Source organism: Fistularia commersonii, chromosome 1, assembly GCF_037954325.1.
Source record: "Fistularia commersonii isolate RoL2024-O1a breed Wild chromosome 1, RoL_Fcom_v1.0, whole genome shotgun sequence".
NCBI lineage: Eukaryota > Metazoa > Chordata > Actinopteri > Syngnathiformes > Fistulariidae > Fistularia > Fistularia commersonii.
In genome coordinates this window covers 5,190,826-5,217,068 of record NC_141284.1, presented here as the reverse complement: position 1 = coordinate 5,217,068, position 26,243 = coordinate 5,190,826, and the positions used below count along the sequence as shown (strand labels likewise).

General features: G+C 44.2%; 1 protein-coding gene and 1 long non-coding RNA gene across 3 annotated transcripts; one reads left to right on the top strand and one right to left on the bottom strand.

Moving 5' to 3' along the window:
• Positions 1-7,304: 7,304 nt before the first annotated feature.
• Positions 7,305-12,360, bottom strand: LOC147237208 (uncharacterized). Its single transcript, XR_015106045.1, has 3 exons — positions 12,286-12,360; positions 9,270-9,362; positions 7,305-7,407 (listed from the first exon to the last, which is right to left on the bottom strand). It is a non-coding gene; the product is annotated as an uncharacterized LOC147237208 (long non-coding RNA).
• Positions 12,361-18,234: 5,874 nt separating this feature from the next.
• Positions 18,235-20,952, top strand: glulb (glutamate-ammonia ligase (glutamine synthase) b). Of its 2 annotated transcripts, none has more exons than XM_086145392.1 (7): positions 18,235-18,374; positions 18,570-18,783; positions 18,867-19,028; positions 19,363-19,509; positions 19,593-19,720; positions 19,810-20,009; positions 20,107-20,952. In XM_086145392.1, the coding sequence occupies exons 2-7, from the start codon at positions 18,618-18,620 to the stop codon at positions 20,423-20,425; spliced, it is 1,122 nt and encodes a 373-aa protein (XP_086001518.1). In that variant the 5' UTR covers positions 18,235-18,374; positions 18,570-18,617; the 3' UTR covers positions 20,426-20,952. The 2 variants fall into 2 exon arrangements, with proteins under 2 accessions (XP_086001518.1, XP_086001528.1); XM_086145402.1 differs by having other exon boundaries at positions 18,270-18,374; positions 18,509-18,783.
• Positions 20,953-26,243: the final 5,291 nt, after the last annotated feature.

Genomic DNA, 26,243 nt, shown 5'->3' with positions numbered 1-26,243 from the left:
TCTTGGTATACATTTGCTAGTTGTTCTTTCGACAACGAGGCTCACAGTTTGCATGCTAGCAGTTGCAGGCTATGACAAGAAAGACAGCAATAAATGACACAAGTGTATCATAGTAACTCTGATAAGTAGTTACTATGAAAAGTAAAAGCACACAGTTGCTGGTCATTTTTACCAGGATGTTTAAGTACTTTGTATATTTCCTGTCTCCTCTTCACCTTATAAAGTATTTGTGGCGAATTACTGCGGGGGGAAATACTTCATAGGCAGCGCATTAGGTATGAGACTGTGTTGACACGAGGGGGGTTTTTAATGCCTGAAACCCTGTTGGGCATCAGACGCTTCGCCGGGACGGTGCTTTCCAAACGGGACGGGTAACAAAGCGCCGCCTGTTCCCGCGCCCGGTGGGCGCCGCTCAGGAGGGCGGAGCCGAGCCGTGGTCGGCGCCGGGCGAGCTGAGATCAGAGGAAACGCCTGACTAATAATGTTTAACAAGAGGCACGGGGTCAGATATGATATTGTCCTCTTTTGACTGAACGCCGGGGAGCAAAAATGATGAATCCAGCCATTAGCAAGGAGAACCTCCAACCGCAGAACCAGGAGAGCAACATCGCCTGTAACCAAGCATCACTCGCCATCTTCCATTGTGTGTGTGTGTGTGTGTGTGTGTGTCCCGCATCTACCCGCCTCCAACCACTGAACTTGCTGCAGCAGGGGAGTGGAGGTAGGGGTGGTGGGGTTGAGGGTGGGGGCGCCAGGATCTCCCATCAGGCGCTCAGGAGAGCGCAGCAGCTTAAGATTGATGACTGCCCCACCCTACACCCCACAACCTACCAGGAGGAAACAAAAGACACAGCGGCGGCGAGCGACACCTGATAGACTCGTCTCTTCATAAACGTCGCAGATGTGTCAGCAGCGCCGCGCTTCACCCGCCGCTGCACGGCGAGCGGGGGACTCCCGTTCAGACTGCTCTACTTCCCTGACACACACCGGTGGCGCCGAGTGCGATGGTTCTGACGCATCACATGACATTTGCCGGTCATATACTGTTGTAAACATGGTATCCTAGCAACTACTCAAACAATCGTGTCTGATAAAAAGTCACATACTCTCCCTTTAACTGATATATTATTTCCATTTTGTAGATTATATGGCAATATAAATATAAATAATTGATGTATTTGAATATGCAGTTCATTAAAGACTATTATTTATCAAACGGTGTTTGCCTGTAAAATATTTTGTAAATTTTTTCCTTGTTGGCTAATATGTTTATATAATTATATATATAAATATGGATAATGGATTGTGTGCAAATATTATAAAGTATCTTAAATAAAAATACTTGTATATAGTTTTATGAGGAATGTGTAAAAAGGTGTTTCACGTAAATATTATATATTCATGCAATTCAAAGCAAAATCACACAAAAGATTTCAAACAAGGGCTTTTAGCAGCAGAGAAATAATGGGATTATTTCCTCTTTGCAGAGAAATACTGTGATGTAATAAATTACATCTGAAAGAGATAAAAAATTGTTGATAATGAATGACTTCTGTGCAAAATACTGCATTAAGTTTTAGTTGCAGAGTAAAATTAGTTTATTTTTGATGTTTGGGTGAAGCAAAAATACACATTAACGGAAATATATTTGCAGTGAATAGGCAGCGAGCTGGTTAATAAAATATCCACCGATTGGATAATTTCCAATCTAGATAATGTACGTCATATCCAGGAGGAAGAGGAGACATCCGTTCACGCGCGCCAGGCCTCCCGCCCCTTTTATATACTGCTGTTTCGAATATTTGGTCGTTTTTTTCTTGTATTTTTGCCGTGAAAAATTATATCTGCGCCCAACCCCCCACAGCCCCCCTCCCCGTAATACCTTGTTAAAGTCAGCCATGTGTGAAATGGCGTTTTTAAAATAAATGAAACCTGAGCTGGGACGGAGTATATGTGCACGTGTGTGTGTGTGTGTGTGTGTGTGTGTGTGTGTGTGTGTGTTGGGGGGGGGGGCACGTCAAGCTGACAGACAGCGGTAGAAAATGTAACCTCCTAAAGTACCCGGATTAAAAGAGATGCCCAGGCCCGGCCAGTGGGGGGTTCAAGAACAAAGTAGGCATATTTTAACTTAAAGTCCATGTTAACTGACGGTGGCTGTTATATTACTATTTCCCTGGTTATAAACTTGTCATTCACTCTCAGGAGGAGTAGCATTAGTTGTTATTATTATTGTTGTTGTCATTAGATGCAGTAGTACAGGGAGTGGTTGTTAATTATTTGTAGTAATAATAATGATAATATTGATATTTATCATCAAAGTGCTGTACAAATTAGTACACGATCAAGGGGTGGCAGAATTAGCAGTTGTTGTAGTGGTAGTAATATTTTCATAGCCATAGTGACAATACTACAACTACTAGTTCCACTAATTTATTATTTGTAGTAGTAGTTGAGGTAAGACAATAGTAGTAGATGAGTTAGTAAATTGTTAGTGGGAATCGTAGTAACTTCTTATTGAAATTAGACATAGTAATAATAGTATTTACAGTAAGTTGTATTAATTTTTACTATTACAATAACAACTCCTAGCGCTACTACGACTATATATATTACTACAGTGATACACTCTTGTAATGTTTTTGTGATAAAGCAACGGATTATTTTATTTACAAGCAAAAATATAATCCTATCATGGGAACAAAAACTAAACTTTCCATTTCTTACCCTCCCCCCTTGGGATTTAGACAGGATAACACACACACACACACACACACAAACGGCGCCTCATGCCAAGTTTTTACTGGATGTGTTGAGCTATCGCTGTACTCACTTCACAGGGAGAAGAAGTACTTCATTGTACTTATCACGTACTGATGATAATTCTCTCTGGCAACTTACTATCTTTTTAATCACTATACACACACACACACATACACACACACACACACTGTGAGAAAACAAATTATCCAGTGAGTGTGTTATTCTAATTTTGAATCTACCAGACCCCCTCCCGCCCCCCCTCCCCCTGTCTAATTAACCGGCTGAATCCGGTTTCTGAACAGTATCTCACCCTTATCCACCAGGAAGCGTCTTTGAGGAACATTCTGCAGGAAAAAATTTTAAGGGCATATTTTTGCCCTTAACCTTAAGGACACTTTGCTGGGGGAAAAAAAAAAAAATAAGGGCAAACTAAGCTGAAGTGGGTTTCATTCACCCAGAAGGGAGAATTAGATGTACTCGTGTAGCTGAGTACAATTTTGTGTTTGTTGCAGTAGTACCTGTTAATGTTACACGATACTTTTCTTTACGATTCCTTAAGTGAATTTTCCTTGTCCAGATTCTGTGATTTTGCTTCAGCCTTTTGCAGTTTTTCTGCTTTACTAAAGAATCCACACGCTAAAGGATCTGAGTACTTTTTCAAACATTGTTTTTACAAAGGGGATCTGAGTACTACTAAGTGACAGACGATTTTTCTTAAGTGTTTCATGAAAGTATTTGACTGCTACTACTGGGTACTACAGGATCTGAGCATAATTTAACCCCACCAATATGGAAGTGCTTGTATTTTACCAAGGGATTTCAACTTGCATTGGATACTACTTCATTCACTACATTTCAAATACGAAAATGTAGATTTTATCGCATTTGAATCACAACTATAATCTAAAATGTTGTGTACTTGGTCTAAAACGCACAAAATAAAAACTATTTAAAAAAAACACATTCACACATCCTAAACGAAAACGATCTCCCTTATTTCCTCAAAATTCATCCTACAGGCTTGACATGGACAAAACATTATGTTATAATACATATATGTATTTGGCAGAACACATTTTCAGCTTTAGCAGTTTTTAATAAATTTGGCTGAAAGTATTTATGCTTCTTTCTTACTGGAGTGAGATAGCTTTTTTACATACAGTCATGTAAATTACCCCCCCCCCCCAAAAAGCTCATGCTTTGACCCCCCACCCCCCACCCCTGGGAGGGAGGTTTGGACCCCGCCCGACCCGCCTGCCAGCTGACCTCTGACCCCTCATTTCCTTGAGGTGCTCCAGAATGTCACATACGAAAAGCATTCTTCATCCAGAACCCAGCGTGATCAAAGAGACTTTGTGTTTGTGTGTGTGTGTGTGTGTGTGTGTGTGTGTGCTCTCCCCACAGTAACATAAGTCCTGAGTGTTTAGACTGCGCGGTCCACTGCTATATTCGGTCCCTGAGAACATCCCCCCTCCCAGGCGGGGGGGGATTGAAAGATGTGTCTTGACCATCAGGATCAATGTCATTTGTTTTCCGCTGTGAGATACCATGACATGGTATCTCCTTCATGTCCAAGGAAGCAACTTGTGGCATCAGCTCTGCGTGAATTGGAAATGATATTTTAGAATATCTGCAGTCTGAAATCAACACAAAATTGCTTGGGGTAATGAGATTACTGAGATGACTTAAAATCAGCACAAAATGTCCTCAAAGGAGCAAAGAAAATAGTTTCAAATCAGTAGAAAATACCCTAAAGGAGCAGAGTTACTCAAAAGCCGCACTAAAATAGCTTTAGTATCACTGCAAGAATATTCTATGCCGATATATTGCTCAATTCATTTATATCAATAAGGAAATACATCAAACCAGCATAACATGTCCCAAACAGCACAGAATGCCCTTAGACCAGCACTACATACCCTTATCTCAGTAAAGACTGCCCTTGAATCAACAGCAAATTTCCTTAAACCGGCAGAAAATGCCTTTAAATCAAGACAAAATGACACCTGAGGCAAGTAGAGATTGCACTTAAATCAACACAGAATGCCCTTAAATCAACACAGAGTACCCTTAAATGCACAGAAAATGCCCTTAAACCAGAACAGGAGTCCATTAAAACGCAAAACGCCAATAAATTAGCACAAAATACCCTTAAACCAGCAGTGAATACCCTTAAAGGAATAGTAAAAGGCAAAATATGACCAAGATTCATAGATGCCTTCAGGGGACGTCAGGGGATCCAGGACCGAGGGGAATCACAGGTCAGAGCAGGGAGGTGGCGATGACGGAGACGGGAGTGGATTTTTGACCGGCTCCTCGGTTTATTGCTGAGTGTCCGTCATGTGCCCCCCCCCCAAGCGGAAACCCTGATACACAAAACGAAAGCTGCTCTGACGACAGTGATGTTAATATTTTCCGCGTCGCCCGGCGTTCACTTCATCATCCTACCAGCAGGAGGAAAGGGGCGGTGGGGGGCCGGGGGGTGGGGGTGGGGGGGTCGATTTGTCCTCCCGCAGGAGAAAGTCAGACCCAAAGCCGTGTTTGTGAGGATTAAGATGTTTGACGAGTAGGGGGTGGTGGTAGTAGGGGGTCGGAGGGGGGGGGGGGGGTTGACCGAGGCGCTCCTGACCACAAATAAACATCATCCTCGGCGGGTCCCTGCGCTCCGGCCTCCGCTCGGTCAGCAACAGGAGCACATCAATCACCGCCGGAGCGGGGGCTCCCCGAGGCGGGAGCAAAGGGGGGGGCGGGGTGGGGGGGGAATAAATAAAATAAAGCCTCGGCTTGCACACACGCAGATAGAAACGCAGCAGCAAACATGCAGTCTTAATCTCCCGCTGCAGCATAACTCTGACGGACAGGCTGGAACCAAGACGCTTCAAAGACTGGAGAGAGGAGAGCCAACCAGACAGAAAAAAAAAAAAAGGAATGATAAAAATAATTGGATAAGATTTTACAGTTTCAGTTTTCCATACTTCTTTTTTTTTTATATATATATCTAAAATATGCTTTTATGTCGTAATGTCTTTGTTCAGCGATGGAGGCAGAGTCTTTGCTGCCGTTTAGAGATTGAATAAGGAGCGCAAATAGAAATCCACACCTTCTCATAAATAAGAGGGAATGTCGTTTCTGGTTTTACTTTTAAGATTTTACTTCCGCGTCATTTGCAGTGGAATTTCATTAAGAACCAAATTGTGATGCTTTTTAAAACTATACCTGGGACAGTAATAAGCTGCGTGGTATAGGTCATGTTACCCAACCCACCCACCCCGATCCGTCATGTATTGTAATCTTATTACTGTTGTTGTCATGTGGAATTATGTTATTATCATGTTATTACGCCATTGTGACACAAGGTGCTCTGATCTAATAAACATCTAACCAAATCTAATTAAAAACCTGTTAACTGGCTGGCTTATTGCATTGCAGAGACCATTCCGAATAATTATGTTTTATTGCTATTTAATATATTTTGAACAAGTATGCAGAATGTACATTTGAATTGCACTATAGTCTCTATTGATTCTACTTTTTTGGATTTAAATATATTCCATACCCTATCAAAGGCCGGTCTGTAGAGTGAAAGCTTGTTGAGTGAATGTCAAACGTTGGGTCGTACCATTATTTACAGAGTGACCCTTTGACCGTGTTGTCAGTGTTTTATCACAGGTGGGGTTTTTGCGCCGGAGGGACAGGGGGAGGTCAGATGTAATTCATACGTACTTTTCAACTGCAGGGCCGAGACTGAAAACATGATGTGCAACGATTGGTTCGAGGAGAGAATCTAGAGGATGGGGAGGTCATTCAAGGTCATTCAAGGACATGCTCAAAACCGCACTCCGAGGAGGCAGGAAGTGGATATATGATAACAAAAAGGGGCAGGTATGAAACACCTTTCCTTTTTTTTATTCCATTTTTTTTTTTAATTTATTTTAAAATTCAAATTCTGAGCTTACAGTTCTGCCACCTCCACCTCTGGAGGTGATGGAGCTGCAGACCTGCATTATGCAGCGCTAATAACCCCCCCCTTGCACTGCTCCCAGGAAGTGTAATGGAAATGTGCAGTTAGTGGTTTTAGCATACTCTGTGCGCGCGTGTGTGTGTGTGTAGGGCATTGCATCACCAACAAAAAAAAAATATGCACAGCTGGTGATCTGCAGCACACGTGCCTCTTCGAAGTGAAGATGCTGGTTTTTTTTTTGTTGTTTTTGTTCATTTTTCACCACAAACTCCAATCACGCAAAAGCGAATCCTATTGGCGGGTGGAGATGCAGACGTCTATTACGCGGTTATTAACACCCGTGTTTCATGTGAAATATGGCTGGTTGACCTATTTAACTCACCATTGTTGTTTTGCTGATGGTCATTTTGTTGTTTTTGTTGTTGTTTTGGAAGTAAAAGCAGCTATGTGGCCTGCTTCTGTGGCAGCCTGGCTCACACTGCCCCCTGTTGGACAAAGAGTTGTACCGCAGCGTGAGGGCCGTGACCTCTCCTGAGAAGGCCTGTTTTCCAGGGAAGGCTGTCAGTCGTTCCCAATCGGGCGAGCTTCGTCACCAAATCCCGCCGGTTCCGGACATTTTGTCGGGTGTTTTCATGCCGATACGTTCAAAGACTCGGCAGATGAATCCCTTGTGTCATGTGTGATTGCTGCGAAAACCAAAAGCAAGGGAATCAATATATCAACATAAATCGCTCTGCGGAAAAAGGACGGATTCCAAACTGAGTTTTTTCATTTTCCAGGATTCAAATTCAACACATTAATATTCATCGATTCATTTGATGATTCATCAATTTTTCCACATTTATAAATGGACCTGACAGTATCATTTGGTTGCTCTGCAGCTAAAGAATCTGACAGACTGAAGATTTTTGTATTGCTTTTTGATATTTTGAAGTATTTTGGGAAAAAGAGAGCTATGCTACTGCGTGATGTGATAACTGAAAGTATTTCAGGGCGACAGGATCTGAAACAGAATTTATGCCTCAGTTTGGAAATAAATAGTTGAATGAGTGGATACAATAAAATGTACTACTATTCATACTTTTCATCATAATACTACCAAATAATTACAAGACTAATTATTGAGCTGTGTTTTCTGTGCGTGTGTGTGTGTGTGCAAGTGTTTATACCTCCCTGTGTGTTTCCTGTGTGTGTGTGTGTGTGTGGTCCTGTTAGTATTTAAACCTGTGTTTTCTGCACATGTCCATGTGTGTGTACTTTCTGTGTTTTCGACATGTGAATAAACCTGTGTGTGTGTGTGTGTGTGTGTGCGTGTCTGTGTGTGTGTGTGCAAGTGTTTATACCTGCCTGTGTGTTTCCTGTGTGTGTGTGTGTTAGTATTTAAACCTGTATCTATGTGTGTGTGTGTGGTCCTGATAGTATTTAAACCTGTGTTTTCTGCACATGTACATGTGTGTGTACTTTCTACATGTGAATAAACCTGTGTGTGTATGTGTGTGTGTGTGTGTGTGTGTGTGTGTATTCCGACATATGCATGTGTCTTTTGTGTATTTTACTTAGTGTTAATGTGTATTTTCTATATTTATTATTACTATGGTGCTGCACTGTTTCCGTGTCATTAACTTATTCATTCTGCTCAAGGAGCCAATCACAGCTGTCCTTGGTAGCGAGCGGTGGTGTGTAGCCTGGACGAGTCAGCTGTCAATCATCTAAACACATCCACCCATTCACCCTCTCATCCACTTCAGCGATCCTCGAACCGTCTTGCGGTGACGCTAACTTGTCCCTTACGCTTCTACATCGAATTTTACAGAAGAACAAACGGTCGTTGGGGGAACACGACAACGGCTACCCGTGTCGTATTGTTCCCGGCTCAATGTCACATTTCCTTCCCCAAAGCCGGGTTTCTTTGCGTGAGGCTGAAAACCCTGACCCAGATGCGTGATTGGTCTGGTAATTGAAAGGAACGCGGTAATGAGCCGGGGGTTCTCTCCTCCGCCCACGCAAAGCGCTCCGCCTAATTGATGCTGTGAACAAAGATCATAAAATCTACCTAAATCAAATAAAGAACTGTTAATTGGCTGACTTATTACATCCCAGAGTCCATTATGAAGAATTATACCGTGTTCCTTTTTTCTGCAGGAAAGTAATTGAATTTATAATAGAACACTCGGCTTTTCAAATGACCTTTTTCAATTAAAGCCCCTTAATTGAAACTATATCTTTTTCAATCACTGGGTGTCATTTAATTAAACCGTATCGGAGATATATAGGACACCCTTACAATCAAATTGATTTTGGCTTTTTTTTTTGACGTTTCCCGGATATTTCAAACAGACGTCCAGCGAAATAAAACTCGTTTCTATCTTGCTATTCATGGATAAACTGGTGTTTGAAAATAATCAAACACACACACATTACAACTAACACTTTTGCGTCACACAATCAGAAAATAAACATCCACATGCAATTTGCAGAAATAGGGCCAATCAAGTTCGGTGTTTTAATGATGAAACAATAACCCTTGATGTTTATTCAATATCCATACCTTATCCTGGTCATGGAGGTCGCTGGATTGGAGGGTGTCAGCCAATCGTAGATGGCATTGGAGAGGAGGCGGGGTTTAACCTGGACAGGTCAGCTGTCAATCATAAAGAGACATCCGAAAATTCAGCCTCTCATTTGCACCATCAAGTCAGTCTTCAATTAATCCACTGACTGTTTTTGGACTTTGGGAAGAACGCGGAGAACTCACAAACCCAACAGTTGTCCATGAAACCATGAATCTTCCATTGTGATAAAATAGATCTTGAATTAGAGTTGAAACTGAGTCAGTAATCCCGAAAAGCTAAAATCCTTGCCCCGCTGTGGTTGACCTTTTTAGCAGCTAAGCTAAGTTAGCGGTTATTGATTCATGATGATATCATCAGATCTGATCAAGCCCAACAACAACCTGGTTGTCCGAAATGTTAAGAAGCTAATACCAAGGCACCGCTATACTCCAAACAGGAAGTCATTGACGTGCCAAATTTTTAAACTGCAATTGTAAGCAAAACAATTTGAGTACTCTCAGTACTATACTTTTAAATGGTCAAAAGTGCCCATGTATACATTTTTTAAAATTAAGCTTTAATATTTTAGCTAATGTCATGCAGCAGAATGGTTGTAGAGATGGACAAGTGGAGGCACAGAATATTTAATTCATAAATACAGAACAGACTCTGCATCACATCCTACTTGCATCAAACGGAATCCAATGGCACGTCACGTTCAGGGCGCCGTGGTTACAGCATCCATGCTGCGTCACTTCTCTTGAAAAATAAAATAAATTAAATTAAATAGATACGAGATCCTGGAGGGGGGGGGGGGGCGTGATCTAAGGAAGGAAAGTTATTCAATCTGTCCCGCTTTTATTTTACCATCTCTCTGCTCTTTTATCGGCAGGACTTAACAAAAAGCAGCAGTATTTACAAGTGTGTGTGTGTTTGTGTGTGTGAAATAAGGGCAGTGATTCTGGCTGAGGAGCCCGTCAAGCCCAACAACACGTGACAAACACGGGCACAGACTTTGCCCGGCTCTGTCGCGGAGGTGTTTGCCATTGTTGTCTCACCTTTCGGCGCTGGCGTCACATGCCTGTCTGCTCTCTTTTCTCCAAGCAGCTGCTGACACCCCCACCCCCACCCCAATCCCACCCCAACCGCACCCTTCCCCTTGAACCCCCTCTCCGCCAAAAAAAAATCACCTTTTCTTTTCAAATCAGGTTCAACATGTGGAGCAGGACGAATCAGACCGAGTTGGACCGGAAATGGATTGCGGGCAGTGTGTTGGGGGCGCACATCCATCCATTTTTATGAAATTATCTTTATTTTACGTATCGATCAATTTTCACTCACAATTTTTAGAGCATAGCATTTTCATTGATTTAATTTATCTTTAAATTACTTTGCAAGATGGATGGACTGATAGAAAGATACATTAAAAAAACAGAATAAATGACTGCAGGTTCTGTGTTGTATTAAAAAAAAATGTTTTTGATATATTTTTTTTTTAAATTGGACTAAATTTGCATACATAACTCTTCAAAAACAGAAATGATTTAATAATAATAATAACAAAAATGACCTCCTTTTCCGCCTCATCTTCTTCCTCCCCCTCGGGAACAAACTGAACGGATTTGTCTTTTTTTTTTTCTCTTATGAAAAAAACAAACAAACAGGCTGCCTCTGAATAACATGACGTTCATCTCTATCCTCTTCTTCCTCCCTCACAAGAACCTCCTTTCGGGCTCGTCCCAAACCACCCCCTTTTCTCCCCCCCGCCGCCCTTTTTGCATCTTACTAACCCCCCTCCATCCCCGACCAGCGGTAGCAACATGAGAGGATGTGACAGCAGAGCATCTTTTAATGATATCAGCGTCGATACTGTAATCCGCCGGCGTCCTCCGCTCCCTCCCACACTGGATTATGTCGACTCCGGGGCCGGGGCGCTGCTGCCAGGCTGCAGATCTGTGACAGCGTCTGACCAAGGGAGACGGGGTGGATGGGGTGGGGGTGGGTGGGGGGGGCAATAACCCTGGGGAGGGTAGTCAGCCCTCGGAAGAGGGGGAGGGGGGGGCTTTACATGCAAAGTGACAGGACTTCCTCTATTCTTAACTTCTGCTGTTGCGGCTGCCGGCGTGGACGAGGCCGGAGTCTGACACAGCCTCGGCCCCTGTCACCGCGTGCCTGCGAGACAGCCATCTGCTGCCCCCCCCCCCCCCCCCCACCTCCCACCTCCGCCGCCACCCGGATGCCTGTGTAACCGCTGACGGCGCAGCACGCCAATCAGGCGCTTTATTGTGTCGATGAGCACCGCCAATCGCTGTGGAGCTCCTTGGCTTTTTTTTGGGGGGGGGGGGGGGGGGACAGCTCCCCCCTCCGTTAAAAGGCAAATGTAGCATGTAAAAACTGTGCAATTGTCTTTTACACCCCCCCCAACTTCGCCACCACCGCCACCTCCGCCATGACGCAGATTCAGGATGACACCCGACAGACAGCCGGAATGGCTGAGGGCCGCCTGACTTCGGAGGGCTCGGCGCTACAGCGACCCAGAGTGAGAAATGACTTGTACGTCGTCGTTTCCTGCACTGGGGGAGTGGGAGGGGTGGGATGGAGGGATGGGGGGGGGGGGGGGGTGTTAGACTACAGATAACACCCGAAATCTATAACACCCCCCCTCCACACACACACACACACACACACACACCCCATCCCTCTCCTTACTTCTCTGTCAATTAAGAGACAAGGGTGTAGACGGTGACGAAGGCAACGAGGAGCTGGCGGTACTCGCCCCTCGCCCGCTAGTCTCACCGCAATCAAAGTTGAGGGTTACCGAACTGCAGCTGCTCCGGAGCCGCCCAACCCCCCCCGCTGAAAAAAAAAAACACCACCAGGAGGAAGGTAGCGAGGATGTTATTTTCAGAAAAACCTTCCCCCAGAATCTTTAAAACACAGAACAACGCAATCTGAGTCCCCCCCCCCCCCCTTACCCCAACCCCACCCTGCAGGCTGCAGCTGCGAACTTACCCGACATGTTCGAGGGGGCCCTCCGATCGGGATCAGAAACTTTCAGAGTCAAGTCGCGGGCCTGGGGGGGGTGGGGGGTCGGGGTGGTTGTAAGACACATTTCTTTAAGAGCTGGGGGACGGGGGTGGGGGTGGGGAGGTCTGCGGAGAAGCCAAAGAGACAAAGTGACACACTTCTCTCTGAGTCGGAGAGGGAGAGGAACGAAGATGTGAAGCCAGAAGTCAAAAGCACTCAGTCGGTTCTTACGCTCTGAATCTCTCTCTCTCACACACACACACACACACACAAAACATCAGTTTTTGCAAAAAACACAAAAAAACAAAGAAAAGCAAAGAACGTTGAGCCAATCCCAGCAGACACTGGGGCAGGAGGCGGGGTTTAAACTGGACAGGTCAGCTGTCAATTACAGAGACATCCAACCAATTAAATCTCTCATTAACCACTCCTGATAATGGTCATGTGACCAGTTATTGTAGCGTGTTGATCATGTGATGCACAGTTAAAAAAGATATATTGCTCATGGGACCAGCAGTTTGTGCAGAGTGAGGTCATGTGACCAGCAGTTAATGCAGAGTGCAATCATGTGACCAGCAGTAAATGCAAATTATGTTAATCATGTAACCAGCAGTTAATGCAGAGTGTGATCATGTGACCAGCAGTAAATACAAATTATGTTAATCATGTAACCAGCAGTTAATGCAGAGTGTGATCATGTGACCAGGAGTAAATACTAATTACGTTAAATAACATGACCAGTAGTTAATGCAAAGTGTGATCATGTGACAAGCAGTTAATGCAAAATATGTTGATAATGTGACCTGCAGTTAATGCAGCAGATAACGCAGAGTACGGGGTCATGTGACGGGCCCAGCGCAGTCGTTCATCTGTAGTACCAGTGTTATTACAGCGGCGAGGCGGCGAAGGTCCCACAGGGTCTGTAAATATTAATGAACCCCTCCCTGGCGAACCACCCCCACCTTCCTCCACCAAAGCAGTTTGTTTAATTAAAAGAGTGCGCTTCAGGGAGACGCCTCACCCTCCGTCTGCCTGCAGGTGGTGCTCCTCGCCGGGACCCGCTGCCGCCATCGAGAACCGTCCGCTGTGAACATTAACAAAAAAAAAACACGCTCCCCTCAAGTGACCTAATTGATTGATAGATTGATTGATTGATTGATTGACTGGGAGCCCTGACTCCATTGTGACAATTGGAGGGTAGTTTAAACAAATACAAACCCCCACCTGATCATCAGAAGCAATAAGAAAAACAGGAAGTGGTGGCCGCTCTAATATATTCAGGCTTAAAAAGACAATCTTTTTTTATTCTACATACGAGGGGAGGGGTCTGCTCCAAACCCCCCGCTCCTTAATAGTTCCTGGTTAGAGGCGGACAATGGCACCCCACCTCATCACCACCCCCCGCTTCCTCCAGGAAGGAGAAACGCTTCATTCAGAGCAACGTGTAGATTCATCATCCGATAATGTTAGACATTGCACCGCATACTAATTGATACTTTTCAAGTTATTTATTTAACAGTAGTAGCTCGTCTATTCATGGCCTCGTAATTAAAACGGGGGCTGGGGGTGGGGAGGTGCTGGGGTCTTTATGGCGGTAACATTAGAGCAGAAATTAGCCAGTTAGCATTTTGTGTTAGTCCGCGGCTGGCTCTATTTTATGTGCGTCTTTATCGTTTTTTAAATCAACCCCCCTCCCACCACCACCCACGCCTTCAACACACCCATCCCACCCCCCCAAATATTTAGTATTCCAAGTCTGGTGAGAGAAAGCCGGAACAAATGACAAGGGCAATGAATTTGTCCTTGGAGTTCCCTTAAATCAGGCCGGCGTTTTACTCTCAATGTCCTTTACGTGCCGGCGCAGGCCCTCCACCCAGGCGGAGATCTGGACTATCAAAATAAAAGCACGGGGAATTACTGAGATTTTACTGTTCTTTTGTATTTTCTTTGTTTTTTGTTTCAGTGAATACATTTTTTTCAGGTGATATTTTGGTGAATTTCTGGCTCGTTACCTCTTTCTTTCTCAATAAAAGTATATTTGTGTTTAATATTTTGATGGTACTTTCTTTGAAGACTTTTAAGATCTTTGGCTCTCAGGTCATTAATTTAATTTATTTGAGATAAATTTCTGGAGGATATTCCATAGATTTATTCACACTTTTTCACATTCTTGAATTTAAAGTTATTTCTACATGATTTTAACTTTTTCTACATAAATTCAATTTTTTTTTTTTTTTTGTGGATTTTATTTGTCAATATTTTTTCAAGATTTTTTATATATTCCTTCCCAAAACTATTTTTTTTAAATTATTGTCTTGTGTTAAATTTTCTTTCATATTCACAGATCACTTTTATTGCTAAAGTATAATCAGTTGTTGATATTTTGCTTATATTGAGGACATTTTTTTCATTTGTTTTAATGCAATTTCTAGACAATCATTGATTATTTTAACATAAATAATTTCTTTGAAACACCCTGATGTTGTTGACTTAATATTCATAGCCCAATATTTATACTCCATTCATTTATTCATTTAATAATCAGATAATCTCACCCAGACTGTGTAAGGATGATCTCTGCCCTCTTAACAAATCCTTTCCTTCCCCGTTGACTTTCTCTCGCTTTCTTAAATATGGGCTGGTGGCGCCACCGTGTGGCTAAAATTGGAATTTCAGGCCAAGAAGTTCAGTTCTATGCGCGTTGATCCGTCAATGATTATCAGTATATTATTACTACATTATAAACAAATAACTCCATGCCAGGCTGTTGTTTTCATCATTTACGCTGGATATCGAAAGTGGAATGTTGTTCTTAAGGATGTCCCATCGCTCACGTGAGGGGGCTCCAGGATCAAGGCGATGAAGGGGATGAAGTTCAGGTCAATTAGGAATAGAGGGTACTCTGTTGAGAGGGAACAGGGGTGATCATCCATGTCTTCGACAGGGATCACCAGAGCCAATCATCTGCCTCCATCCAACCCTCTCCTCTGTGTCCTCTTCTCTCACACCAACTATCTTCACGTCCTCTCTTCCTCCATCCGTAAATCTCTTCCTGCCTGGAAGTTCCAACCTCAGCATACTTTCACAACAGAATTTCACTCTCCCTTCTCGGTACACATCCAAACCATCTCAATCTGACTTTATCTCCAGAACATCCAACATGTGCTGTTCCTCCGGTGGACTCATTGACGCTCCTATCTCACTATAGATCACGATGTCATCCGCAAACATCATGGTCCATGGAGATTCCTCTCTAACCTCATCAGTCAGCCTCCCCATCACCATTCCAAACAAAATGGGGCTCAAAGCTGACCCCAGATGTACGAACACCTCCAACTTTAACTTGTCTCATACACCTACAGCACACCTTCCGATTTCTCACAGATCACATACATGTGCTGCACCAGAAAAAATAAGTCCTGCAAACATCATCAGAACCCTGTCTAAGCTCATCTATGGACTTGTCCATCACCATTGCAAACAAGAAGGGGCTCAGGACCTGACCCCTGATGTAGTCTCACCTCGACCCTGAACTTCTCTGTCTCACCTACAACATACCTCACCACTTTCTCACAGCTCACATACATGTCCTGAACCAGAAAAAATAAGTCCTGCAAACACCATTGGAACCCTATCTAAGCTCATCTATGGACTTGTCCATCACCATTGCAAACAAGAAGGGGCTCAGGAGCTGACCCCTGATGTAGTCCCACCTCGACCCTGAACTTCTCTGTCGCACCTACAACATACCTCACCAATTTCTCACAGATCACATACATGTCCTGCACCAGGACATGAATGTGCTGCAAACATCATTAGATCCCTGTCCAAGCTCATCTATCGGACTGTCCATCACCATTGCAAACGAGAAAGGGCTTGGAGCCGTTCCTTCATGCACAACCACCTCTGCCTCGAACTCTTCCATCACACCTGCTGCACACCTCACCACGGTCTTGATTGGTTACGGAGCAAAAATTGCGAAATCTCAATTGAGATCAATATAAATGACAAGTGACATTTTTTCAATGAGGGTTTTCCGTCTCAAGAAGGGACTCAGTTTTGAATCTCTGTCTGCAGGTTCCCAGATTTGCCACTAGATGTCACAGTTGAGCTACAAAGTTCATGTTGGTTGTAAACAGTCCAGCTGTGTGAAAGGTAAGACAGATGTTTCTGTTAGCTCTTTTATAGCTACTTCTTCCTTTTCTCCTCTTTTGTTTTTGTGAATCTCCTTCGATTGGGCCATTCGCTCTCATAAGTCATGTGACAGGAAGCCAGTTCACGCAGGGCTTGAGTATCAGGCGCTGTGGTCAGACACACCAGAGGCTGGCCAGCGATCTAACACAACAGGCTGAATGGTCAGAGCCACGATTGCGACACGGCCCTAGCAAGAGAGCTTAAAGATGAAACTTCTATTGGCTTCCACTTCCTCCTCAGTGCAGCCAGTCTATTCTCTGCATAGCCTGTTCATCCTGTACACTCCAAGCGAGGCCAAAGACGGAGAGAGAGAGACTCAAAACTGTACTCATCTGCCATGGGGAGCAGCGTGTCGGTCCTGTGACGTCACAGAACGCATCTGAATGGATGTTTGTGCCTGCAAGAAAAACAAATAAAAACTCTTCTAATATGCATGACACCAAAAAAAAAAATCACAGTTATTGAAACAACTTTACACATACTATCCCATAATCCAATGACAGAAAATCTTTTACCTTTGTTCCGTTCTTTTTTTCTGTTGGTGGCGTGGAGGTCTGCAATGCACGGACAACGTTCACTTTGAGGAATGAGATCTCACCTGTGGCGAGGTATTTTTGAGTAATGCCGGTAACATTGACTCTCACCCTTATGTAAAATTGCCTTTTTTTAATTCTAAATTTTGATTTCAATTCACAACACTTAAGTCTTATTAGCGATTTGGCACACATAGCACAAGGGCATAGATTTTGAAATAATTAAAGAATTCAACATGTAAATAAGTAAAATAAATCGACACTAGCTAAAACGGTGACTGATACAAAATACAAAAAACGATTTCATGCCTGGGTCCGGGTTAACAATTTATATTTATTTTTTATTTCCGTTATCATAGATAGTTCTGTCACTTTTGAGAATCCCGCCTCGTACAGTATTTTCACCTTTCACCTCCTGTCTTTCAGGTTAACCCGTTGCCACCCCATAATACCCGGAACCTTTAGGCATTTTTCAACCGGTTACCATATTTGCCAAGTGCACAGCTGTGTCAACACGGTAAACAAAATGTTCACTCAGATTTGGAGCGAGGTGAGCTAAACAACATCGGACCCGACAGTGGCAGACATGGCCTCATATTAGTTGTATTACAGTAACTGGAAAACAAGAAACAAGGAAACCCCCTTTGCTACGGTAAACAACAACCTCCCAGATAAACCAAGAGACAATGTAAACAGCCCTGCTATCTCCTCGGAGTGTTTGTGTGTGAGTGCGTGTGTGGGTGCGATTGGGGGGGTCAGTAGCGTCGTAATAAACGCCAGGCGTGACAATAATATCTATGTATGATTAAATATAATGTGTGAGTGTGTGTGTGTGTGTGTGTGTGTGTGTGTGTGTGTGTGTGTGTGTGTGTGTGTGTGTTGGGGGGGAGCTTATTGAAAGCGTGTGTTTCAACGTGAGAGAACAAACTGTTCCGTGTGTCATGCCGCAAACGGCCGCTAGGGGGCGCTCCACTTGTTTACCACTTCATCTCCGTGAGCAACCCCTCCCCCCCAACACCCCTCAAACCCTTATCAGAGACTAGTTTAATTAATTTCAACAAATATGAATTCAATTAATTTTTGTATTTTAATGTGAGCGGAGTTAACGGCCGCGTAAGCATGCGACGAACGGGGTGGGGTGGGGTGTGGGTGAGGGGGTCGTCACGGGCCGGTCACGTTTTCCGTCACCAGCCAATCAGCGGCCGCGGGGGGACGTCGCGGCTGCGCTATAAATCCAAGGTGGAGGCGGCTGGAGGAGCAGGAATGAGTGACAATAGAATCCGCCGTACCGCCAGCACATCGACAAGCCGCTTTGACTCCCTCATATTCTTCTACACCTAACCGCAGGTGAGTCGCGCAGTTCATCGCGAGATTTCCTCTTTCTCGGCGCGCGGGGTTCCTTCGCCCGTAACGTACCGGCGCGGTATTGTTTTCCCCTCCACGCTTTTTTTTTTTTGTTTATTTATGCTGCTATTTCCCAGCCCCACAGCCCATCCATCCTCCCATCTTTCCATCCCATAAGCTGATCGCCTCCGTCCGCAGGTTTCTTCTCGCCCCTCTCCCGTTCGAGGAGCCCCAAGACAAACAAAGATGGCCACTTCGGCGAGTTCCCGGCTCAACAAGGTGGTGAAGCAGCAGTACATGGATCTGCCGCAGGGGGGCAAAGTCCAGGCCATGTACATCTGGGTGGATGGTTCCGGAGAGGGTCTCCGCTGCAAGACCCGGACTCTGGACTCTGAGCCCAAGTCCATCGAAGGTAGTACCGGGGGCACCCCACCCCACAACCCCACTGCCCTCCCCGCAACCCCCACCCCGCTAATCCACACCGTCTTGTGACAGAACTCCCCGAGTGGAACTTCGACGGCTCCAGCACGTATCAGTCGGAGGGTTCCAACAGCGACATGTTCCTGATCCCCGCTGCCATGTTCCGAGACCCCTTCCGGAGGGACCCCAACAAGCTGGTGCTGTGCGAGGTGCTCAAGTACAACCGCAAGCCTGCAGGTGTGTGTGCGGTTGTTTTCCTTTGTCTAACCTCAGCACCCCACCCCCGTGCCCAAAGTTAAGTTTTCTATCACCAACCCCTTTTTCCAGGACTTTGCACCCCAGGACCTCAAGATGCTTGATATCGGATGAAATCAAGAAATGTTAATTACCATGTTATTTCACATATTACACATCACGCCTTTTTGATTTTGGATAATCGGTAAAAACATGAAGTGTAAATTGCAGCCTGGCTTGGAATTTCAACTCGTAGGTTTGTTGTGATCTGCTCCCGCAAGTGCGGTTTCAGTGGAGTTGACTCAACAGTATCCACCGTCTGCTTCCCCCTCGACAGAAACCAACCTGAGGCACACCTGCAAGCAGATCATGAGGATGGTGGAGAACAACCACCCATGGTTTGGCATGGAGCAGGAGTACACCCTACTGGGCACAGATGGGCACCCCTTCGGCTGGCCCTCCAATGGCTTCCCGGGCCCGCAGGGTAAGCGGTAGAGCCGTCGGATCAGGTCACTACTTGTACATGTGTTTTACACTGGGAATCCTAATTCCTCTCTGCATCCTCAGGTCCTTATTACTGCGGTGTGGGAGCAGACAAGGCCTACGGTCGTGATATAGTTGAGGCGCATTACAGGGCCTGTCTGTACGCCGGCGTTCAGATTTGTGGCACCAATGCTGAAGTCATGCCAGCACAGGTACGCCCCCCCACCCACCCACCTGGAGATTAATGGCTGCCAGGTATGCAGGGTGCATTGTTTTAACAGCGTTTCTATTTCTCTTCCAGTGGGAGTTCCAGGTGGGGCCCTGTGAGGGGATCAACATGGGCGACCACCTGTGGGTGGCTCGCTTCATCCTCCACCGGGTGTGTGAGGATTTCGGCGTGGTCGTGTCCTTCGACCCCAAGCCCATCACAGGGAACTGGAACGGCGCCGGCTGCCACACAAACTTCAGCACAAAGGAAATGCGAGAGGAGGGTGGTCTGAAGTAAGACTGTAACCATTCTCAAAGGTTTTGGCCACAGCACCCTCATTCCTGAAGTGAACTCACTCAGCTCCGCTTGTGACCCCCGTCTTTCCCGCAGGGTCATCGAGGAGTCCATTGAGAGGCTGTCCAAGAGGCACCGGTATCACATCCGGGCGTACGACCCCAAGGGAGGGCTGGACAACGCCAGGCGTCTGACGGGCCACCACGAGACCTCCAGCATTGATGAGTTTTCAGCGGGCGTTGCTAACCGCGGCGCCAGCATCCGCATCCCGCGCTCGGTGGGTCAAGACAAGAGGGGCTACTTCGAGGACCGCCGCCCGTCCGCCAACTGCGACCCGTACATTGTGTCTGAGGCGCTGGTACGCACGTGTTTACTGAAGGAGGAAGGCGACGAGCCCACGGCGTACAGCACATAAACTGAGGAGAAACGTTACTGTATCTAGTCTCCTTGTTCTTCAGGATGTCTTGCGTAGATCTTAACTTTTTATGAACTTTTCTACTTGACATGAAATGAAAGAGAGGAAAAAAAAAACAAATCACGACGTGACTGACCACTGCCTTTTCTGTCACACTGTTTGACTACACGGTATCTCCGTGGTCCGACAGGAAGTCGGGTGTGGGAAAGAGAAGCTTGGTGGTTCCGCTGCTGAACCCTGTTACCGTCCCCCCACGACCCCCCCATCCCAAAGGTATCTGAATGTTCCTCGGCTCTTTTGTTTGTGTTTCTTCCTGTTACTATAGCGACAACAACGGCGGTGGGGTCTCCCCCAGTTGTGGATCAATGAAGCTATGTGTTGTACGCTTGTCGTTTTTATTTTTTACATCATGGTGCATATCTGTTTGCGTCTCTGTTTTTTTCCACTTTGATTTTTTTGCTATTTGAAACAAACAAACAAAAAAAACAATAACAAACAGATCTTTAAATAAAAGGCTAACATTTGTACGAACGCCTCCAGTTTCGTTGTGTTTTCGTCTGTAAATTTCACTTGCTAGCGTCTCACCTGCACTATTGGGTAAAATGAGACATAAGCTCTTACATAAAGAAGGCTTGCCATTGTAAACAACGGAGGTGGCGAGCAGCTCTCACTTCCTGAAGGTCATGACGGAACTGGCGGTATGACATGGCAGCAGAAGTTGCGTGACTGACATGTTTTGACTGAAGTGGCGCACTGCTAACCTTTGCTCTAGTTCTCAAAGGAGGGGCAAACGGCGGGGGGGGGGCCTAGAGGTAGAACTTCTACAGTTTGGACTGACAGTAGAACACTATTAATCGTCAAGGAGAAAGTAATCCAATTGCCTGATACTAGATACTACAGTCTTATGTTATTGGAAAGTCCACATTAGAATCAAGTGAGATGTGTAATATTAATGATGTTTTTAAATGAGTAAATCCTGTATTTATGAAACACCAGAATTCTGCTGAGTTGAACTTCCAAGTACAGTGGCTACACACACACACGCACACACGTTAGCTGACCCCAATTTGACCTTGGACGACGATGGTTGTGAGTACCTGCCTTGGAGCAAAACAACTCAGCAATTCAAATGACTCAAACAACTGCATAACAGGATATCAACCAACAACATAATTTTAAATACTTTCACTTCCTTGGTGGCACTTTCTCTCTGGCCTAAAAAAAGAACCAGATTAAGTTTCTGAGTTTAGCAATGTCATTTCTCTGTTGCCGCGGTGACATACTGGCAGACCAGGTATTGGGCCTTGAGGCTCACAGTCTCAGAGCTGAGACACTATGAAACTGTACTGACTCTACCTGGTTTCTGAAGACTGGAAACGTATCTTATGAATGGGTCCCACCTTTGAAGGAAATACTTATAAATCTATGTATTTACATATCTATAAAATAAATATAAATACTATGTATTTTTTGAGAGTCAATAGGGGCATCATGCAAGGAAGAGCAGAATGAAGAGTTATAAAAGCAAGCAGAATAAACTCTAAAATACAACAAATATTGAAAAGTAAATTAAGTTGGGAATTTTTTGATGAATTGATTTATATTGAAGAGGATGTAAACAGTGTGCAGGAGGATGAAGGAACATGCGTTGCAGAAAAGAGGGAAAACAAGCTGCAGCAGAGGGTCCATCCCAGGTTGCTGACGGGGTGTTAGAGGTGCCTGAATGATCTCAGACTTTCAATAGATTGAATCGGCAAGCTGCCCCTCCCCCAGCCGAGTCGCTCCTGCTCCTGTACCCCCTGCCTGCACCCCCTGTTCTCACTGCCCCTCCTCCCGCCATCACAACCCTACTCAACGCCCATCCCCCCCTACCGACCCAGGTGAGTGAAGGGACCAGGGAGGCACTGAGGCTATGGTGAACAGTCTCATACCAAAGGCCACCACGGACCTGAACAATTACAGACCAGTAGTTATAATCCCACTAGATGAGGACTCTTGAGAGCCTCTCCCACCCAACCCCCCCCCAACCATCCATCCAATCCCCCTTCACTGGTGGATTTTACCTTCCACTGGACTGGTCGGCACCGTCACCACCCCCACCCCTTCTTCTGTGGGGCTCTGTCACTGGAGAACCCTGGGAGCACTCGAGGACCGCTTCTAGCTCCGTTCCATTCTCCAAGCGTTCACGAAGCTGTCGAGGGCAGGAGGAGAGAGGTCAAGGAGAACGATGGTCATCCATAATGGTGACCGCCCCAAGAACCCAATTGTGATATCAATTGAACCAATGTGCAGTAACAATATTCCCTGTCAGTGGAACACCGTAGTCTTACATAATCATGTTCCAATGTGGTACATCAGCTTACATGCCATACTATGGATGTACGGTGGAACTTTGACTTACGAGTGCCCCAACTTACAAGTTCTTTGAGATAAGAGCTGTCTCTCAGTCGATTTTTTTGCTTTGTGATACAAGCTGAGATCTGAGTTATCAGTAAACAGGATGAGCGTTCCACAGAAACATGGCCACCGCTGTCAAAGAAGCGTTTAATAACAGTCAGATGGGCCGCCCCGCAAAGAGTAGGATGGGAAAAGACAGGATCAGACTTTTTTGATCCTGATTGGGGAAGTTGGAGTGTTGCAGCAGCGCAGGGCAAGAGGACAGGTATCAAAAGCCATTAAGGTTAATTAAAAGGAAAAAGACAAAGATAGTTAGAAGGCCAGAGGCAACAACACGAAAAAAGGCATTGGTAGAGTCATTCAAAGCCGTTTAGGAATGGATTGATCATTTTAAAAAAGGACTAGTATTCACTCCATCGCTAAACTGAGCATCGTGTGCAAGTTAAATTTAGCAATGCATTGTACCGAGTAAGTTAAGTGATAGAAAATGAAATGAGAAACTCCGCCATCTTCCTCCACCGATCTCCGCCATTGCCACATTTGCAGATTTCACATTTAATGAACAGAAATTAAATACTTAATAGTTCATTGCTTTACACTCTCTTTTACTGCACATGCATTATTATTTCATACATTCTTTGTTATTTATAGAGTGCATTTATCATTACTTAAAACATGTCACAAAAAAAGTTGTGTTTTTTTAGGGGTCTTGAATGGACTCATGGCATTTTAATTCATTTTCATGGGGAAATTGAAGTTGATATATGGGCCAATTGAGCTATGATCTCTCACACACCAATTTTAACTCATAAGTCAAGGTTCCAATGTACTATCCTATGCAAAGCACTACAGTGCATTTTTGCACATGGCACAATAAGGTTTCTTTAGATCAGTTGACACAGTGTGCGCATATTAATTTATTCATAATCTACATCCACTATCCTGCTAGCAGGTTCAAAGCTGATCTTAGCAACAGGAACATGAAGGCAGAACCAACTGGCCTAAACATACTGCTATTTTTCATACAACCCCTTGTTCAGAGAGTACCTTTCATACACTTCCCACGTGTACATTTCACTTACTATCAGTACTGTTTGTCGCAGAGCGTCAAAGAAATCTGAAAGGGCCACAACATTCATATAACAAAGAAGAAAAACAGAACTTCTTTTAACCGTAATTACTGACTTATTGACAAAATCCGACACACCCAGTTGCATTTCCACAGTAAACTACACCCCAGCGTTACAACACTGTCTTGGAACCACTGGAGAACCCAGAATATGACATTGTTGAGTCATTCATCACATCCAGTATACATAAATCTTTACTCATTGTGGTGAGTAATAAGTAATACTACTGCTCATATGAGTTTTTGTATGTTAAGTACACACAAAAATCATCTGATGGTACTTTTTACCATTTTTAAAACATGACTTAAAAACCCATACAATCGGGAAAAGAGAAGAACCCTAAAAAAGGCCGATATTACATTGGTATACAAACAATATTAAATACTCAATAGATACTTCAGAAGAGTTAGTACTTGAGATACTGACAAATGTGAAGAATAATCTGGGTTGGTCACATGGTGGGAATGGTTAATACAATCTGAGCTCCACAACAATTGTGTGACTCCACACATAACTGACTCGTTCCATGACCAAAGCGATCTACTTCCTGGAAAGAATTAAAAAAAAAAAAGACAATCAGATGTTCTTTTCAGTTATTAAACACCTCCCGCTGTTAACTCTACTCAGATTTACTTCCTGCTAATTCCAGTTAATCTCTTTGTAACATACTTACTTACTTACTTGTTTTTTCTGTGAAAGAAAACTTAAACTAAAGCAAAGACAAGCGCCACTCGTACCCCAGTTTGAAAGTAAATGCCCTTTAATGTGTGTGTGTCTGTATTTGGGTCTGTTTGTGTGTGTATTTTTTTCAGTCTGAGACGTTGTTCTTACTTGAGAGAGGAAGCAACAGGGTGGGGTGGGGTGGACGGGGGGGTCAACTAAAGTTGAACTTTTTAATCTGCACATAAATTCATAACTACTGCTCTAAAGCTGAACTAAAATAATCCAAAAAGTTGTACTTACTCCATTCACATTTAATTCATCCATACATAATCTGAACTGCTTTTGTCTGAACCGCTCATAGGCTAAGGGACACTGGAGCCAATCCCAGTTGACAGTGGGACAAGGGGGCGGGGCTTAATCTGGACTGGTCACATGTCAATCAAATAAACATCCAACCATTCGCTCTTTCATTTACACCTACAGACAACTGAGAGTCATCAGCGAAACTACTATCTGTTTTTGGACTTTGGAAGGAAGATGGGGACCCTGGAGAACTTAGGAAGAACATGGAGAAGACCCAAAATGAGAAGCCAGAAGATCGGAACTGGATGAGAACCAAGACCCTGCTCACTCACAATGCTGACCTCTGTTCCACCTTGAGTTAAACCATATGGATTATCTCCAAGTGGTCTGGTTAGTGATGAAGAACACCCGTTGTGGTTTTACTAAAACTCCACTGTTCTCCAACACCGCATTGATTCCGCATCTGAAGTGGTTATTGAACCCAGTGTGTTTGGTTTGGTGTGTACACATTTCTGTGTGTACAGAGAAGTGATAATTGGTTTACATATTAGAGTATTTGCTTACACACACACATTCATACAAACCCGCCCCTTTCTGACGGACCTCCGGCGTCAGTTCCTGGTTCAAGAAAACAAGGTTCTAGAGCAACTTACAGATGGAGGAGGATCAAGGTACGGTTGTTGACGTCACAAGAGGGTCATAAAAACACCCAGTGAGAATCAGGTGGTGAAACTGGTGTATATGCGGATCAATAGCAATATATGGCAATATACTGTATCTATCAGCTCAACTCAATATCCTGATATATTCAGGCAAAGACCATCAACAGTTTGAGATCAGCTGAGGAAACACAACCCATCCCTTTTCACACACACACATACACACACACACACAATTGGTTGATGGATCTGCTGTTTCACCTGCGGGAATTGCCAGCAGGAGAAAAAGTGATTGTTATGCTCCTTCTGTTTTTTTTTTTTTTTTAAATACAGCACTGTTAAAAAAGACAATGTGTCCATTTGGGGACACAGTGGAGCGCAAAGCTTTTATTTGAATTCTTGAGAGAGGGCGGAGTTCTTGATATAATACACACGTTTTCGAGCTCTGATTTCCAAATGCAACTCATTGCAAATAACGCGCTGTCACAAATTTAGTGGAATAAAGCGACACAAAAAAGAATAAATTAGACATTAATTTTGATGAGAATAGATCATACCATGTATACACAACTGTATATATTTGCATATGATAAATTCCTTTCGGCACACAGTCATAATATTTTCAAATGCACCTATTTCATTGAAAAATATATTATGATAAAAACA

Coding starts and splice junctions, on each gene's coding strand:
- glulb (XM_086145392.1), top strand. CDS start 18,618: ATGGCCACTTCGGCGAGTTCCCGGCTCAACAAGGTGGTGAAGCAGCAG. Junction 18,784..18,866: donor TGAGCCCAAGTCCATCGAAG/GTAGTACCGGGG, acceptor GTCTTGTGACAG/AACTCCCCGAGTGGAACTTC. Junction 19,721..19,809: donor CTGAAGTCATGCCAGCACAG/GTACGCCCCCCC, acceptor TTTCTCTTCCAG/TGGGAGTTCCAGGTGGGGCC.